This window comes from Salvelinus namaycush, chromosome 20 (genome assembly GCF_016432855.1).
Source record: "Salvelinus namaycush isolate Seneca chromosome 20, SaNama_1.0, whole genome shotgun sequence".
Taxonomy (NCBI): Eukaryota; Metazoa; Chordata; class Actinopteri; order Salmoniformes; family Salmonidae; genus Salvelinus; species Salvelinus namaycush.
Window position 1 is genome coordinate 4,991,105 of NC_052326.1, and position 18,330 is coordinate 5,009,434.

The 18,330-nt window shown below is 42.6% G+C and overlaps 1 protein-coding gene across 1 annotated transcript in view; it reads right to left on the reverse strand.

Annotated features, from left to right (window-relative positions):
* LOC120065561 (receptor-type tyrosine-protein phosphatase T-like) overlaps positions 1-18,330 on the reverse strand; it is a 394,361-nt gene that overhangs the window by 70,234 nt on the left and 305,797 nt on the right. Inside the window, exon 18 of the mRNA XM_039016626.1 lies at positions 4,822-4,909. Coding sequence (XP_038872554.1) covers positions 4,822-4,909 — 88 coding nt within the window. The remainder of the gene's footprint in view (positions 1-4,821; positions 4,910-18,330) is intronic.

Below are 18,330 nucleotides of genomic sequence, written 5' to 3' on the forward strand. Positions count from 1 at the left end.
GGAGCAACCAGCACTTTTTAAGAGAGACGAGAATCACACTAACCGCAGGGGTTCTCGAATTTATTTGGGTCTGGTAGTGCTCCAGTCCTCCCTGTCATAATTAGCAACAGGGGACATGGAGAGCATTTTATGTCCCATAGTATGGTTAACATTTTACTGCAGTGGGCTAAATCAGGGTCAGACAGAGTGTTTTTTGGTTGTCTTAAACAAATCCACTTTTAAACAAAAGTATACACCTCACACACATGGTTAAGGGCTTAAATAAGAAGACACCTTTACCATGTCAGATATAGAGTTTAAATGTATGCAAGTTTGAGTTCGCATCCCAATATTACACATTATATACATTGCAGAGCACTGAAATATAACAAAACTGTTTGACATTGAAACACCAGATTTTCGGCTGTTTTTTTGACAGAAGGTTTATTCATTAGGAAAAATATTAATAACACTCCACCCATGAGGCCACTAGAGGGCGATTTGGTTATTTGACTGCAGGTTAGGGCTACTGTAAGTAACCTAATTTATTTCCCTTCTAACTCCCCCCAATAACTCTGCAATACCTTGTCATCATCTCTAAATAATAAGTTGTTCATTGATCTCTAAATAATAAGTTGTTCTTATGCAATGATTTTATTATTTACAAAGGCATTGATATTTTCATGCCAACTAAGACTTGGCTTAAACCTGAGGATTTTAGTTCTCTAAATGAAACTACCCCTCCACTTTTCTTATCTACAGTGGTGGTGGGATAGCCATCATTCATAGAGACAAATGTATATGTTGCCCTATGTCACATTTTCCTAATTTGAGAGCCATATCTTTTGCTTGAACAAGAAACAGCCCATCCTGTATATTTTAGTGTAGAGCCCTCCTAAACTTACTATTTTTCATTGCAGAATTCTCTGCTTTCTTTGGTTACGCCGAGGGGTTATTATTCTTGGAGATCTGTGGGTTGCCCCAGCTATGCATTAGCAGGGGAGTTTCTTAACCAGTTAGAATCCCTTTCACTTTGTGCTACATGCCACAGGGCCCACACACAACAAAGGCCATACTCTTGATCTCGTACTGTTGTATGGTCTGAATAGTAATAACTTGGAAACTATTGATGTGCGTCTCTGACCGTCTTCACTGTTTTTTAAAATGCTTTCTCCTCCTCCTAAAAAAGTGTCTGTCCCCACTTCGCTCTCGCATCATCGTCTCCACAACTGCTGGTAGATTTACAAATGCTTTTCTATCCCGCACCACTGATCCTGTTAGTTGTCTTCACAACAAAGATTTGGTGAATAGTTTAAATTATATATGTCAGGCTACTTTAGACTCTGTGGCACCAGTTAAAACCAGTAATAAATTGTCTGTCAGTGTCTCAACCTGGTTAAATTACCACACGTGTGCTTTAAAAATTGAACTTAGAAAGGCTAAACGTAAACGGAAGACCTGCAAACTTTTTGATTTGAACCTTTATTTAACTAGGCAAGTCAGATAAGAACAAATTCTTATTTACAATGTCGGCCTACAGAGGAACAGTGGGTTAACTGCCTTGTTCGGGGACAGAATGACAGATGTTTACCTTGTCAGCTCAGGGATTCGATCCAGCAACCTTTCGGTTACTGGCCCAACACTCTAACCACTAGGCTTTTATGAGATAATGAAGGATCTGATGAGAAATGTCAATGTTACTGTTAAAAACGCAAGAGTAAATCACTTCTCTACCCTGATCTCTGAGGATTCCCACAACTCAAAAATTCAGTTTGAGACAATTGAGCATGTTGCTAGTGCCCCACGCTTAACAGTGACAGGCTCGCATCCCCTGATCTCTGCTAACTGTTTTTACAATTATTTACAGAAAATATAGAAATGATTCAATCCCAGAATGACAGTAGCTGGCACCATACTAGCATTTCTGGTCAGGAGGGACTTGAGGTAACTACTCTGAGACTGTCTACTACTTCCTTTTGCTCCTTTCAGCAAATATCATTTTAGTCCCTCCTTGATACTATTGCTCACGTGAAGAACTCCTCCTGCCCCTTGGATGTGGTCCGTACTAGACTACTGAAAGATGTTATGCCTACTGTTGGCCCACACTTCCTGTCTATTGTAAATAATTCCCTGAACAGCCTACTTTAAAACTGGTCTGGTCCAATCTGTCCTTAAAAAACTCAACGTAGACCCCTCCTCACTGAATAATTATAGATCTCTAAGATTCCTTTTTTTTTTTATCCAAGACTTTAGAAAAAGTGGTTTTCAAGCAATTGTTGGCTTATTTGTCTATGAGCAACTTATTTAAAGTTGTTCATACTCACTTCACAGCACGGAAAACTCTTTGTTGAAAGTCAGTAATGACCTTCTGTTGGTTGTCAATGCCTTTGAATGCTCGATTCTAGTTTTTGGGGGATCTCAGTTTGACACTATTGATCATATTATCCTTGTTGACTGGCTGGAGAGGTGGGTGGGAATCTCTGGCTTGTTCAGGTCATATTTATGTGGCAGTCGTTTCTCAGTGAGCATGAGTGGTTCAGTATCGTCCCCAGCACCTATTCACTATGGTGTCCCTCGGGGGTCAATTCTGGGCCCGATCATATTTTTCCCTGTGTATGCTACCCCTTGGTGACATCATCCGCAATCATAGCACACAGTTTCACTGCTATGCGGGTGACACAGAGCTGACAAGGTAAACATCTGTCGTTCTACCCCTGAGCAAGGCAGTTAACCTACTGTTCCCCAGGTGCCGAAGACGTGGATGTCGATAAAGGCAGGCCCCCGCACCTCTCTGATTCAGAGGGGTTGGGTTAAATGCGGAAGACACGTTTCAGTTGAAGGCATTCAGTTGTACAACTGACTAGGTATCCCCCTTTCCCTTTCTATTTACCAATCAGACCCAGTGACCAATCTAGTGTAGCTACCCTTCACTAGTGTCTTGCTGACATCAAATATTAGATGTCTGACACTTTTCTCCAGCTTAATAAGAAAAAGATCAGAGGTTGTTGTATTTTTTCCCCTAACCTTGCTAGAATTCAGATTGTAGATAAGCTTGGTCATTTGTTAACAAATGCAAAGCCTACAGCCAGAATCCTTGGTGTTGTCTTTGACCTTGACCTAAACCTCGAGCTGCGTGTAAAAAAGGTTGTCCAGTCTTGCTTTTATCATCTAAGAAATAAAGTTGAAGTCAAGTCTTTTATCTCAGTCCCTGATCTGAAGAAATGTATAGATGCTTTTATTTCCTCACACCTAGATTACTGTAACTCTTTGTATACCTATCTCAGTCAGAAATCACTCCATCGTTTACAATTAGTTCAAAATGCTTGGCTTTTCACAGGCACCAGGAAATGTAACCATGTACAACTATTTCAGCTTCTCTGCACTGGCTACCAGTCACTTTTAGAATAAATTAAACATTTGTAATAATCACGTTTAAGGCTAGGCTTGGTTTAGCCCCATCCTATATCTTAGATATTTTATATCCTTAAGAGCCAGGACGCAGCCTAAGATCCTCTGGCACTGTTGACTATTCCAGGACTAAATGGAAGGAGACTTGCCATTTGCTACTAGACTTTGGAATAGTCTGCCAGAGGACATCAGGCATGCAGATTCAGTGCATATTTGTATGTGCCTGCTGAAGATACACTTACAATAAAAATATGATTTGAATGCATGATTTGAATTAGGTATCTTTTTTAAAATGTTGTATTCCTCCTTCCACTCGTTTTTGTTCATACTTTTATTTGATTTAATTATTTTAGGATGTGAAGCAGTTTGTTATTCGTATTGAAAAGCACAATACGAATAAAGTTATTATAAAGAAGGGAAAAGAGTGTAATGTGTCAGCGTATGAGTGAGCGAGCAGGTGTTGTGTGTGTGTGTGTGGGAGAGAGTCAGGGGAGCTTAGGGGTTGGCCAAGGTGAAGAGGTGGGGCTTTAGGAGGGACTGAAAGATGGTGATGGACTCAGATTCACGGATGGCCGGAAGGAGGGAGTTCCAGAGCCTCGGAGTAACCCTGGAGAAGGCCCTGTCGCTGAAGCTCTGGAGCTTGGACTTGGGTACGACATGGTGGCATGCTGTTGTGGAACGGCGTGAGCGTGTGGGTTGGTAGGGGAGAAGAAGGCTGGAGAGGTAAGGGTGAAGGTGGTGAAGGGCTTTGTAGGTCAGAAGGAGGATCAGAAGGTAGGCCCTCATTGTAAATAAGAATTTGTTATTAAGTGACTTGCCGAGTTTAAATAAAGGTTAGATAAATACAAACATATATATAAAAAGGAGACAGTGGAGTTCACAGAGACAAGGAGACAGCGGAGTTCACAGAGGGCGGAGGTGATGTGATGCCAGGACTTAGTGTGGGTGAGAAGTCTTATGGAGCTTATGGAGCTTATGGAGGGAGCTTGCGTTGGTGCCGGAAAGTAGTGAGTTGCAGTAGTCCAGACGGGAGGTGATGAATGCGTGGATGAGAGCTTCAGCGGCAGGACGGGAGAAGGAGGACCTGACTTTGACAGTATTGCAGAGGTGGAATAATAAAAAAAATTAACAGTTTGTCGGATGTGGTGGTCAAAGGATAGGGTGGAGTCCAGAATGGGGGAAAGGTTGCGTGTGGAGGGAGAGACAATGGTGTCAATCAATGGTGAGGGTGATGTAGCCAACTTTGCTAAGTGTGGTTTTGGTGCCTATGAGATGCCCTCAACACACATACCCTCCAGTCTGGGGATGTCAAAGGCGGCCTCAGGTCAAGCAAGTCTACCATGAGAACAGGAGACTCCTGAGCTCTGAAAAGGCTCGAGCAAATACACCAAACACCCTTGTCTTGCTCAGTATCAGTGTCACTTCAGTACTCACAAGCGATGATGTTGCCATATCGGTTCTTGTTGCGGTTCTCATCCTTCTTGGCAGTCTCCCATGGGGCCGCCTGTCCTTCCGTCAGACCCTGAAATCACATCACACACTATCAAACACTGCTGCAGGCCAGAGTGTGTACACACACCTGCACACACACGCGCGCACGCACACAGTAAAAATAACAACCTTGCTGTCAAAATAACAACTTATTTGAGAACATACAGTAAAACCATTCTATAGTATAAAACCGCTAACATTGGAGGAACCAGTAAGCAAAAGGGTTGTAAAATCTAAAACAATGATCACTGACATAACTTTGTTATGATACAGTGAATTGTAGCACAACAAGATGAAAGTTTTACGTGTTAAAAAACAGAAAGTCAATGCTACTTGAAAGGCGCCATTCCTCCAGCCACAAACTCTCTCTGTTTGAAATGTTTTGATTTGTTGACTCAAAGAACTTGTCGATGAAAAGAGTCTTGCTCATCATGTATTGTTCACTTTTCACTAATGGACCCTGTTAGGACTCGCCTGCTAACCATATACTGTATATTGAATACCTCATGACTAGGCATATCAGTATATCATAAGAGACTGGTGGGAGAAGCTGTAGGAAGACAGGCTCATTGTAATGGCTGGAATGGAACACAGTGCATTCAGAAAGTACTCAGACCCCTTGACTTTTTCCACATTTTGTTACGTTACAGTATTATTCTAAATTGCTTAAATATTTTTTTCCCTCATCAATCTACACACAATACCCACATAATGACAAAGCGAAAATAGGTTTTTAGAATTTTTTGCAAATACATTAAAAAAACCAAAAAAAAAACAGATACCTTATTTACAGAAGTATTTAGACCCTTTGCTATGAGACTCGAAATTGAGGTCAGGTGCATCCTGTTTCCATTGATCATCATTGAGATGTTTTTACAACTTGATTGGAGTCCACCTGTGGTAAATTAAATTGATTGGACATGATTTGGAAAGACACAAAACTGTCTATATAAGGTCACACAGTTGACAGTGCATGGCAGAGCAAAAACAAAGCCATGAGGTCTAAGGAATTGGCCGTAGCGCTCCGAGACAGGATTATGTTGAGGCACAGATCTGGGGAAGGGTGCCCAAAAATATCTGCAGCATTGAAGGTAACCAAGAACACAGTGGCCTCCATCATTCTTAAATGGAAGAACTTTGGAACTACCAAAGGCTCTTCCGAGAGCTAGCCGCCCGGCCAAACTGAACAATCGGGGAGAAAAGGGCCATGATCAGGGAGGTGACCAAGAACCCAATGGTCACTCTGACAGAGCTCCAGAGTTCTTCTGTGGAGATGGGAAAAGAAGGACAACCATCTCCGCAGCACTCCACCAATCAGGCCTTTATGGTAGAGTGGAGAGAAGGAAGCCACTCATCAGTAAAATACACATGACAGCCCGCTTGGAGTTTGCCAAAAGGCACCTAAAGGACTCTCAGACCAAGGTACAAGGTAATTGAGGTAGATACCGTTGAAGTCGGAAGTTTACATACACATAGGTTGGAGTCATTAAAACTCGTTTTTCAACCACTCCACAAATTTCTTGTTAACAAACTATAGTTTTGGCAAGTCTACTTTGTGTATGACAAAAGTAATTTTTCCAACAATTGTTTACAGACAGATTATTTCCCTTATAATTCACTGTATCACAATTCCAGTGGGTCAGAAGTTTACATACACTAAGTTGACTGTGCCTTTAAACAGCTTGGAAAATTCCCGAAAATTATGTCATGGCTTTAGAAGCTTCTGATAGGCTAATTGACATCATTTGAGTCAATTGGAGGTGTACCTGTGGATGTATTTCAAGGCAACTGCACATGGGGACAAAGATCGTACTTTTTGGAGAAATGTCCTCTGGTCTGATGAAACAAAAATAGAACTGTTTGGCCATAATGACCATCGTTATGTTATGTATAGAGGAAAAGGGGGGATGCTTCCAAGCCGAAGAACACCATCCCAACCGTGAAGCACGGGGGTGGCAGCATCATATTTTGGGGGTGCTTTGCTGCAGGAGGGACTGGTGCACTTCACCAAATAGATGGCATCATGAGGCAGGGAAATTATGTGGATATATTGAAGCAACATCTCAAGACATCAGTCAGGAAGTTAAAGCTTGGTCACAAATGGGTCTTCCAAATGGACAATGACCCCAAGCATACTTCCAAAGTTGTGGCAAAATGGCTTAAGGACAACAAAGTCAAGGTATTGGAGTGGCCATCACAAAGCCCTGACCTCAATCCTGTAGAAAATTTGCGGGCAGAACTGAAAAAGTGTGTGCGAGCAAGGAGGCCTACAAACCTGACTCAGTTACATCAGCTCTATCAGGAGGAATGGGCCAAATTCACCCAACTTATTGTGGGAAGCTTGTGGAAGTTAAACAATTTAAAGGCCATGCTACCAAATACTAACTGAGTGTGTGTAAACTTCTGACCCACTGGAAATGTGATGAAAGAAATAAAAGCTGAAATAAATCATTCTCTCAACTATTATTCTGACATTTCACATTATTAAATAAAGTGGTGATCCTAACTGACCTAAGACAGGGAATTTACGAGGATTAAATGTCAGGACTTGTGAAAAACTGAGTTTAAATGTATTTGGCTAAGGTGTATGTAAACTTCCGACTTCAACTGTATGTACATACAACTAGGAATAAAGTGACAGATAGTAAACCATGGCAGAAGCGTATATGATTAATTAAAAAGGTTAGTTCAAAGAGGTTCAATGCAGATAGTCCTGGTAGCTATTTGGTTAACTATTTACCTAACTATTTAGCAGTCTTATGGCTTGGAGGTAGAATCTGTTCAGGATCCTGTTGGTTCTAGACTTTGTGCATCGTTATCAAAGGGAACAGTCTATGACTTGGGTGGCAAGAATCTTTGACAATTTTTAGGGCCTTCCACAGACATCTTCTGGTATAGAGGTCCTGGATGGTAGGGAGCATGGGCCCCGTGATGTACTGGGCCTTCCGCACTACCCTCTGTAGCGCATTACCCTCAGTCGGATGCCAAGCAGATGCCATACCAAGCGGTGATGCATACTGTCAAGATGCTCTCAATGGTGCAGCTGTAGACATGTTTGAGGATCTGAAGGCCCATGACAAATCTTTTCAGCCTGATGGGGAAGAGGCGTTGTTGTGCCCTCTTCACGACTGTATTGGTGTGTTAAGACTGTGATAGATCCTTAGTGATGTGGGCACCGAGGAACTGTACTACCGTGTCAGTCATTTGATGGATGTACTGCTCAACAAAAAGAAGATGGCTTTGAGTAGATGTTTATGACTGAGACATTGAGAAGGATGAAGATTCAAATATAGAGTTTGTCAGAAGCACTGGAATAAATATGAGCTAACATTATATATATATTTTTGGTATTTAGTTCTCTGTTCATCCAGGTTCATGTTTTTCAATTTTTTTTAGGTTTTCGCTTTCAAAATCACAAAATTGGATGTTGTAAGTAACATTTTGTACATTCGATTTTTGTCTGTAGTTACCCTTTAATTGCAAGAGTGCACCAGCCAGTGACCGTTGTTTGGTTAGCAATGTTTCTGTAGCACTCATGTGATTGCAAAGTTTGCAAAACAAATGGCCACTGCAAATAACCATGATATCATTCTGGCAAAATTGAGAAGGTTTTTGGGAAAGCGTTTCCATTTACTGGAAGATAGTAGTCATTACATTAGCATCAATGCTAATGGCTACACAAGGTGGTATACAAACATAGACAGGGGCCTTCCTGTTTACATTTGCTTAATTAACTAGGCAAATCAGTTAAGAACAAATTCGTATTTACAATGACAGCCTACCGGGGAACAGTGCCTTGTTCAGGGGGAGAACACAATATGTCATTGAGTCACTGATGCATTTTGTTAATGTCTTATGATAATGTTTGGCAAATTCATGAATGTTCTACTAAATTCAATACATTATTGAATATTATTGATTTGCGTTTTAATTTCTGGATTCCGTGAATCTGGCAATATTCTCCGATTTTATAGGGGCCTAATGATATCCGATGCAATGTGACAAAAATGTAGTCGTTATGTCCTTCTCTGGATACACTGAAATGTACAGAGAACATAACAAAGTGCAATGCAACTAAAATGGAGTTGTTTGTCCTTCGCTGGATAATCTCAACTGTACAGAGAATGTAAAGTGGCACGCTTGATGGCTGAAATTGGCTGAGAAGAGAGTTTTGTGTGGTTAACAGGCTGCTCAAGGGAGGCCATATGGACTGTGTGCTATTTTTGCATTCCTGTATAAAAAACATAGGGGCAAATCTGTCACCGCCGCCTAATTAATGCAGAATTGTCCTTAAGCATCCATTAAAGGATATCTATGCTAAACTGCCGAAACAACAAGCTTTCTCTTGCACAGCTTCACTTGCAGACAACAACATACCGTTTGACCCATTTACCAGACGTTGATTCCTCATCGCCCAGTCCACTGAAAAATGGATTTACTGTCTAGCCCCAAACAGGGAATTTATTATTAAGGTCAAAGGTGAACGCTTTCAGAGGGAAGTCTGTAATCCACTCCCTCCGATTACTGTAATATCCTGTTGCCCATCTCTGTCGTGATTGGCCGTGGCATAAATGGCTCTCTCTCTGCCCTCTGTAATAACGCTGGCAGCCGTGAGAGTAAAGACCCTGAGAATTCTACTCCATCATGGCACATCTGTCTTCTTACTGAGCGTGAAATAGAGCTAGTCGCCAACACTGGCTCAGGTCCACACCCTCCAGAAATTGCACTGACAGATATACCGTACAGCAAGACACACTGAGGATGATTGATGGGTACATTCTCAGAGCTTTCTGTTTCTCTATATAAATTGTAGACCCCCCTTCAAATTAGTGGATTCGGCTATTTCAGCAACACCCGTTGCTGACAGGTGTATAAAATTGAGCACACAGCCATGCAATCTTCATAGACAAACATTGGCAGAAGAATGGCCCGTACTGAAGAGTTCAGTGACATTCAACGTGCCGCCGTCATAGGATGCCACCTTTCCAACAAGTCAGTTCGTCAAATTTCTGCGGCTCAGCCGCAAAGTGGTAGGCAACACAAGATCACAAAACGGAACCGATGGAACTGTTCGTCGGAAGCTTCATGAAATGGGTTTCCATGGCCAAGAAGCCGCACACAAGCTTAATATCACAGTGGAAATGCATTCTCTGGAGTGATGAATCACACTCCACCATCTGGCAGTCCGACAGAAGAACCTGGGTTTATGGCGGATGCCAGGAAAACACTACCTGCCCCAATGCATAGTGCCAACTGTAAAGTTTGGTGGAGGAGGAATAATTTTCTGGGGCTGTTTTTCATGGTTTGGGCTAGGCCCCTTAGTTCCAGTGAAGGGTAATCTTAAAGCTACAGCATACAAAGACATTCTAAACAATTCTGTGATTAAGTTAGTTTGAACGGGGTATGGTTTGGGGAACGCCCTTTCCTGTATCAGCATTACAATGCCCCGTGCACAAAGCGAGGTCCATACAGAAATAGTTTGTCGAGATCGGTGTGCAAGAACTTGACTGGCCTGCACAGAGCCCTGACCTCAACCCCATCAAACACCTTTTGGGATGAATTGGAACGCCGACTCCGAGTCAGACCAACATCAGTGCCCGACCTCACTAATGCTCTTGTAGCTGAATGGAAGCAAGTCCCAGCAGCAATGTTCCAACATCTAGTGGAAAGTCTTCCCCGAAGAGTGGAGGCTGTTATAGCAGCAAAGGGGGGACCAACTCCATATTAATGCCAATGATTTTGGAATGAGATATTCGACAAGCAGGTGTCCACAATTTTTTTTAACCTTTTAGTGTACTTCTGGACGTTACTCATCTAATCAAGCGACTCTAGAAAGAGCATTCCCTTCAACCTGACGGCATAATTACTGTGCATAAATAGATACATAAAATAGATGGATTTGTGGCATTTTGAATGCATGCTCAACCTGGACTTCACCATGACAGATGGTTGAAAATGAATGCTTGTTATTAACACAGGAACTCTATGGTTTTACAATGGCAAGCCTATAGTAGTAATCCAAGTGCGCATCCCAAATTCTACTATGTTCCCAACATTGAGCACTACTTTTGACCAGAGCCTTATGGACCCTAGTCAAAAGTAGTGTACTTTGACAGGGCAGTCAGACTAACTTTCCATTTAATAGATCAGATAGGTTCCTGTGATCAGGAACAGCTCACCATGGAATCAGTGATCAGCTCACCATAGAATAAAGCAGTTAGTTTGTGTGTTGGCAGGCTGACGGCAAGCACCCCCTGAAAGAAACATCCAGGACACAGCCGGAACAAAGCAAGGCCAAAGTTACAGGGGCATCTCTTATGCTGTAAAATCAGCCTCTAAAGTCCATTGCGTGCGAGATGGTGCTGTCGAGCAAGATGAAACATTGAGCAAGCAAAGACTGATTCGAGAGCACAGAGGATGGGTCCCGCGAGCAGAAGATGAGTGCCGCGAGCGCACAGACCAATCGAGAGAGCAGAATGTGATCGAGGGCAGCAGGGCGCGCAAATTAAACTTGAGATGCAAGTGTGACTTTGAGCGAGCAGAACATCATTGTTGCACCAAAACATTAATTAGAGAGCAGAGATTTTAGTTTTGTTTTGCAGATTTACTTACTACAAGACTCAGAAGTTACTCTCACAAATAAACTGCATTCCCACATGGATTTCTCCTCTTGCACCCAAAAATCTTGCTCTCCGAATGGCAATATTTTACTTATGTATAATCATCACTACTTAACACAGCCACAAAGTGATCATTATTATGGCTAAACCCATTTCAACATTTATCTTCTTAAAATATTTTAAACCTAACCCTAACCTTAACCACACTGCTTATATTATGCCTAAGGGACTGAACGTTATTTAAAATAAGGGTTACATCGGACCTCTGAAGTGAAAATGGATGGCCCTCCCTTCAGAAAAATATATTTTACCTAAGCCCTCCCTGAACGATTGAAAAAAAACAAGTGACCCTCCCCTACAGTATACCCAAAATAATAGTTAAAACAAAGTGGATAGTAGAGAACATGACTACCGTTTACCCTCACTTCTTGGACAGACCAGAGCCTTAGATATGCAGTTTTTGAAACTGTTCTTCGTCCTGTCATCATTGCATGGCGACACAGGAATTTTGATAGTGCACAGGGCTGCGAGCCAGAAGGTTGTGGGTTTGCAGAACACCATGGGACAAGAGTAGGGCTGGAAAGTTCTCCATTATAAACTCAGCAAAAAAAAGAAACATCCTCTCACTGTCAACTGCGTTTATTTTCAGCAAACTTAACATGTGTAAATATTTGTATGAACATAACAATATTCAACAACTGAGATACAAACTGAACAAGTTCCACAGACATGTGACAAACATAAATTGAATAATGTGTCCCTGAACAAAGGGGGGGTCAAAATCAAAAGTAACAGTCAGTATCTGGTGTGGCCACCAGCTGCATTAAGTACTGCAGTGCATCTCCTCCTCATGGACTGCACAAGCTTTTCCAGTTCTTGCTGTGAGATGTTACCCCACTCTTCCACCAAGGCACTTGCAAGTTCCCGGACAGTTCTGGGGGGACTGGCCCTAGCCCTCACCCTCCAATCCAACAGGTCACAGACGTCCTCAATGGGATTGAGATCTGTGCTCTTCGCTGGCCATGGCAGAACACTAACATTCCTGTCTTGCAAGAAATCACGCACAGATCGAGCAGTATGGTTGGTGGCAGTGTCACGATGGAGGGTCATGTCAGGATGAGCCTGCAGGAAGGGTACCACATGAGGGAGGAGGATGTCTTCCCTGTAACGCAGAGCATTGAGATTGCCTGCAATGACAAATAGCTTGGTCCGATGATGCTGTGACACACCGCCTCAGACCATGACGGACCCTCCACCTCCAAATCAATCCCGCTCCAGAGTACAGGCCTCGGTGTAACGCTCAATCCTTTGACGCTAAACGCGAATCCGACCATCACCCCTGGTGAGACAAAACCATGACTCGTCCGTGAAGAGCACTTTTTGCCAGTCCTGTCTGGTCCAGCGACGGTTGGTTTGTGCCGATAGGCGATGTTGTTGCCGGTGATGTCTGGTGAGGACCTGCCTTACAACAGGCCTACAAGCCCTCAGTTCAGCCTCTCTCAGCCTATTGCGGACAGTCTGAGCACTGATGGAGGGATTGTACGTTCCTGGTGTAACTCGGGCAGTTGTTGTTGCCATCTTGTACCTGTCCCGCAGATGTGGTGTTCGGATGTACCGATACTGTGCAGCTGTTGTTACACGTGGTCTGCCACTGCGAGGACGATCAGCTGTCCGTCCTTTCTCCCTGTAGCGCTGTGTTAGGCATCTCACAGTACGGACATTGCAATTTATTGCCCTAGCCACATCTGCAGTCCTCATGCCTCCTTGCAGCATGCTTAAGGCACATTCACGCAGATGAGCAAGGACCCTGGGCATCTTTCTTTTGGTGTTTTTCAGAGTCAGTAGAAAGGCCTCTTTGGTGTCCTAGGTTTTCATAACTGTGACCTTAATTGCCTACCGTCTGTAAGCTGTTAGTGTCTTAACGACCGTGCCACAGGTGCATGTTCATTAATTGTTTATGGTTCATTGAACAAGCATGGGAAACAGTGTTTAAACCCTTTACAATGAAGATCTGTGAAGTTATTTGGATTTTTACGGATTATCTTTGAAAGACAGGGTCCTGAAAACGGGACCTTTCTTTTTTTGCTGCGTTTAGAAAAAGCATGGCATGAATCTATCATCGTATTTGCAGGTCCAAGAAAAAAAATGCCTTTTATAAACATTTTATGCAACTCTTTGTAATTTTACATATTTGCGCCAACAAATTACTGGAATTAGGGGCTAAGAATGGACAGAGAGATAAGCGTATTTGTCCATCTTATCATATACTTCTCTAATTCCAAATCAGTGTGTCTTGTTTGCAACGAAACTGTCCCTGTTTGCAAATAATTAAATCAGATAAATACATCATTGGCATTCAATTATAGTATTAGCAAGCTTCTCATCTTCGCGCTCTCCTTCTCAGACTGAATAGAATATAGGCTATAGGCTAGTCGACATGCAAGATAGTGCATTTTTGGGACTAGGTCTAATCGATAACAAGAAATTCTGAAGAAACGTTTGACTCTCCTCCTAAACTCACCCCGTAGCCCTACCCAGCACAGCAATTGGTTAAGAAGCACACCACCCAAAAATGTGCAGCAAGACCAGAGCATGCTGGGATCAGGGTTGGAATATCCAATGCGGTGTGTAATGCAGCCTAGTTTTATTTACACCATCCCGACAGCTATTTTAGGAATATAACTCGATCTGTGCTTCTCCGAACATGCACTTCGTAGCCTATAGCCTGTAGGCTATGGATCATTTGATTGAGATCATACTAAATAGCTTATAGGCGCAATTGATATTTCATGCACGGCGGAGAATCAGAGATGAGGGGTGGCATCAATATACAGTGCATTTGGGAACTATTCAGACCCCTTGACTTTCTCCACATTTTGTTACGTTACAGCCTTTTTGTTTTACTTTTCTAATCAAACTACACACAATACCCCATAATGACAAAGCAAAAAAATATTTGTAACAGAAATATGACATTTACATAAGTATTCAGAACCTTTAATAAGTACTTTGCTGAAGCACCTTTGGCAGAGATTAGAGCCTTGAGTGTTCTTGGGTATTGGGGAGTTTTTGGGGAGTTTCTCCTATTCTTCTCTGCAGATCCTCTCCGGCTCTGTCAGGTTGAATGGGGAGCGTTGCTGCACATTTATTTACCGATCTCTCCAGAGATGTTCGATTGGGTTCAAGTCTGGGCTCTGACTGGGCCACTCAAGGACATTCAGAGACTTGTCCCAAAGCCACTCCTGTATTGTATTGGTTGTGTGCTTAGGGTCGTTGTCCTGTTGGAAGGTGAACCTTCACCCCAGTATGAGGTCCTGAGCACTCTGGAGCAGGTTTTCATCAAGGATCTCTCTGTACTTTGGTCCGTTCATCTTTCCCTCGATCTTGACTAGTCTTCGAGTCCTTGCTGCTGAAAAACATCCCCAAGGCTTGATGCTGCCACCACCATGATTCACCGTAGGGATGCTGCCAGGTTTCCTCCAGACGTGATGCTTGGCATTTAGGCCAAAGAGTTCTTGGTTTCATCAGAACAGAGAATCTTGTTTCTCATGGTCTGAGAGTCCTATAGAAGGTGCCTTTTGGTAAACTTTAAGCGGGCTGTTGTGTCTTTTACTGGGGGGTGGCTTCCGTCTGCCCACTCTACCATAAAGGCCTGATTGGTGGAGTGCTGCAGAGATGGTTGTTCTTCTGGAAGGTTGTCCAATCTCCACAGAGGAACTCTGGAGCTCTGTCAGAGTGACCATCGGGTTCTTGGTCACCTCCCTGACCATGGCCCTTTTCCCCCGATTGCTCAGTTTGGCCGGGTGGCGAGTTCTAAGAAGAATCTTGGTGGTTCCAAACACCATTTAAGAATGATGGAGGCCAGTGTGTTCTTGGGGACCTTCAATGCTGCAGAAATTGTTTGGCACTCTTCCCCAGATCTGTGCCTCGACACAATCCTGTCTCGGAGCTCTACGGATAATTCCTTCGACCTTATGGCTTGTTTTTTACTATGACTCATTGTTAACTGTGAGACCTTGTATAGACAGGTGATGGAGACCACTGGGCTTTTTGAAACTTTCAACAATCTAGGAGTATTGGTTTTATATCCTTCCCCAGATATATGCCTTATCACAATTTTATCTTGAAAATCTACGGACAATTACTTGGACTTCATGGTATAGTTTCTGCTCTGACATGTACTCTCAATTGTGGGACCTTATATAGACAGGTGTGTTTCTTCCTAAATCATGTCCAATCAATTGAATTCACCACAGGTGGACTCCAATCAAGTTGTAGAAACATCTCAAGGCTGATCAATGGAAACAAGATGCACCTGAGCTCAATTTTGAGTCTGATATTGTAGCAAAGGGTCTGAATACTTATATAAATATGTTATTTCTCTTTTTAAATATTAATACATTTGCATACTTCCCGAATGCACTGTGTAGCCTACTAAGCAACCCATTCTAAAACACTGAGAAATATAGAAATTTCATCACCCTCCCCTGGACTAGATAAAAAAAATACTAAACCCTCCCCTTGACTGAAATTGAAAAGGCATGACCCTACTCCATGTTCCTGCAGGTAACCATTATGTAAATATCAATCCGTCCCTAACCCTTACCTTAAATTAAGTTTTTCAGTAGAGAACTTAATCAAACAAATAAGTTGATCAACTATGACTTCAATATTGAAGATGTTTTATTGCCACATACACCAGATAGGGACAGTGACATGTGGTGTTTTACAGGGTCAAAGTTATTTGGCTATTGATTAGGCAGGCTAGGTTAGCTAGCTAATGTTTAACCACATAAAAATGATCGGTATCTTTGGTTTAACCAAGAGCATTGTAGCTAGCTTGCTATTTTAATGAGGGTTTAGTGGAGAAGGAGGACTTGGAAGACCAGCATTACTGGGGAAGTGTGGCAGAGGAGGGAGTGGCAGGGTGAGAAGAACAGACAGGAAAGGCTCTCAATGTGGAAGACACCCTTGAATGAGATGGGTTGAGGGAGAGCAAAGCGAGATTAAACTCCAAACTAAATAGCCAATATTGTAAACCACTAACTGCATACTTTGAGATACAGTCTATTTGAAATACATATTTGATTTCTTTAACTCTGGTAGTTTTTGTGCAATTACAATAAAAGAGAATGACCTCTAACCATACTCTCTCTCTCCATGCAGGCCTACTTTCACTATGTGGTGGGGAAGTTGTTCTCTGCTCAGCTGACAGCGATAGGACATACAGGAGTCCACTCTGTTCCAAGCACTTCTCTCTGCATAGCACTCTGGGTACTTCGTGCAGGTAACCATGACTTCTATCATCACCCCTGTAACCAGTGTTGTAGCGCTATCATTTTTGATAATTTCCTTAATCAAAGTTTGTTATCCTCCAATTGCAATGTCTGCCTATGCCCACACATATTTTCTAAAGAAAATTTTGTATTTGTAATGCCCTCAAACAAGAAGTCAGGCTTAGGCGACCTAATTTCAAAATAGGCCATCATCACTGTCAATCGTGAATGATAATTCTTCATTACTGGTGAAACGTCCAAACTGCATCTCCATGCTAATCATGTTTGCACTGTTTGCAATACCTTTACTGCAGGTACAGTAGGCAGTTCAATGTCTTGTGTAGCTTACACACTGTATCATAAATACATTTTGATTTCATCAGCTTGAACACATCGTTACAATATACCCTATTACAGAATAAAAGAAAACAGAGGGGTGAACTAGCAATTCATATAATTTACTTTTAAACATGCTATCAAATCAATTGTGCAAGTAGTAAACATAAATTACTATGTAGAATCGCAGGAAATTAGTTTTAGAACAGCCATAAAAATCAAGCTTTTGTTGTGGTGTACTCATGCAACTCAAACTATAACCTAAATGCATGATTACCTCCAACTTGGCCCAATTCCCATTTACAATTGCACACCCTGACAGCGTCAGAACCGGGAAAAACAAAGACATACGACAATCAATGCCGAAGCGGGGAACAGAGCTGGGGAACAGACAGATATAGGGAAGGAAATAACACTAAGTGATTGAGTCCATGTGAGTGCAATGAATCGCTAACGCGCGTGACGAGGGGATCAGGTGTGCGTAATGATGGTGGCAGGAGTGCGTAGTGCTGGGCAGCCTGGCGCCCTCGAGCGCCAGGAAGGAGGGAGAGCGGGAGCAGGCATGACACCAAGCTAGAACGGGGCCTGCGTCTCAACTAATAGCCAATGTAGGCTAAATATCCCAAGCAGGGCTACAGCCACTCTGGTTTGGGCGTCCTCAGCAGAACGGTGTCGCCTGGTCACATGTCTTTCTGGGTTCCACTGCGCAAGAAGTGGAACCCGCATGGAGTTCTATGAACATCAAGGCAGACAGAGTGAATTTTTTATATTTTTTCAACATTCTAATTGGCCAAAGTGATCAAGCCTCCGACGGGCCTCTGCAGTGCACACACACTTAGCCTACAGTTCTTCATCAATCTCGCCACCATCAGAGAAGACAGGGTAATTAAATATGCTTTTTTTTTTTATGTATCAGAAAGAATTTTCCAGAAAAAGTTTTACCGGCTCCGTGTATTTTCAAATTGGAAAAAAATGAGGGAGCGCCACACCTCCGTGCTCCGGCAGCATTAGACCCCTGCCCGTAACTTAATCATTAGTGGTACTGAGAGTTCCTCTAATTGCTTTGACGTTGTATGGAGGCATTGTTCAATACAGAGCCATACTGACTGACGAGTGGCATGGATTGGTATAGCTCGGCTCAGTCCCACATAGTATGTTATCACTTATTTTGCGAAAGGATTATCAATAGTTGCCTCATTTGATACAGGAGCAGTCATACA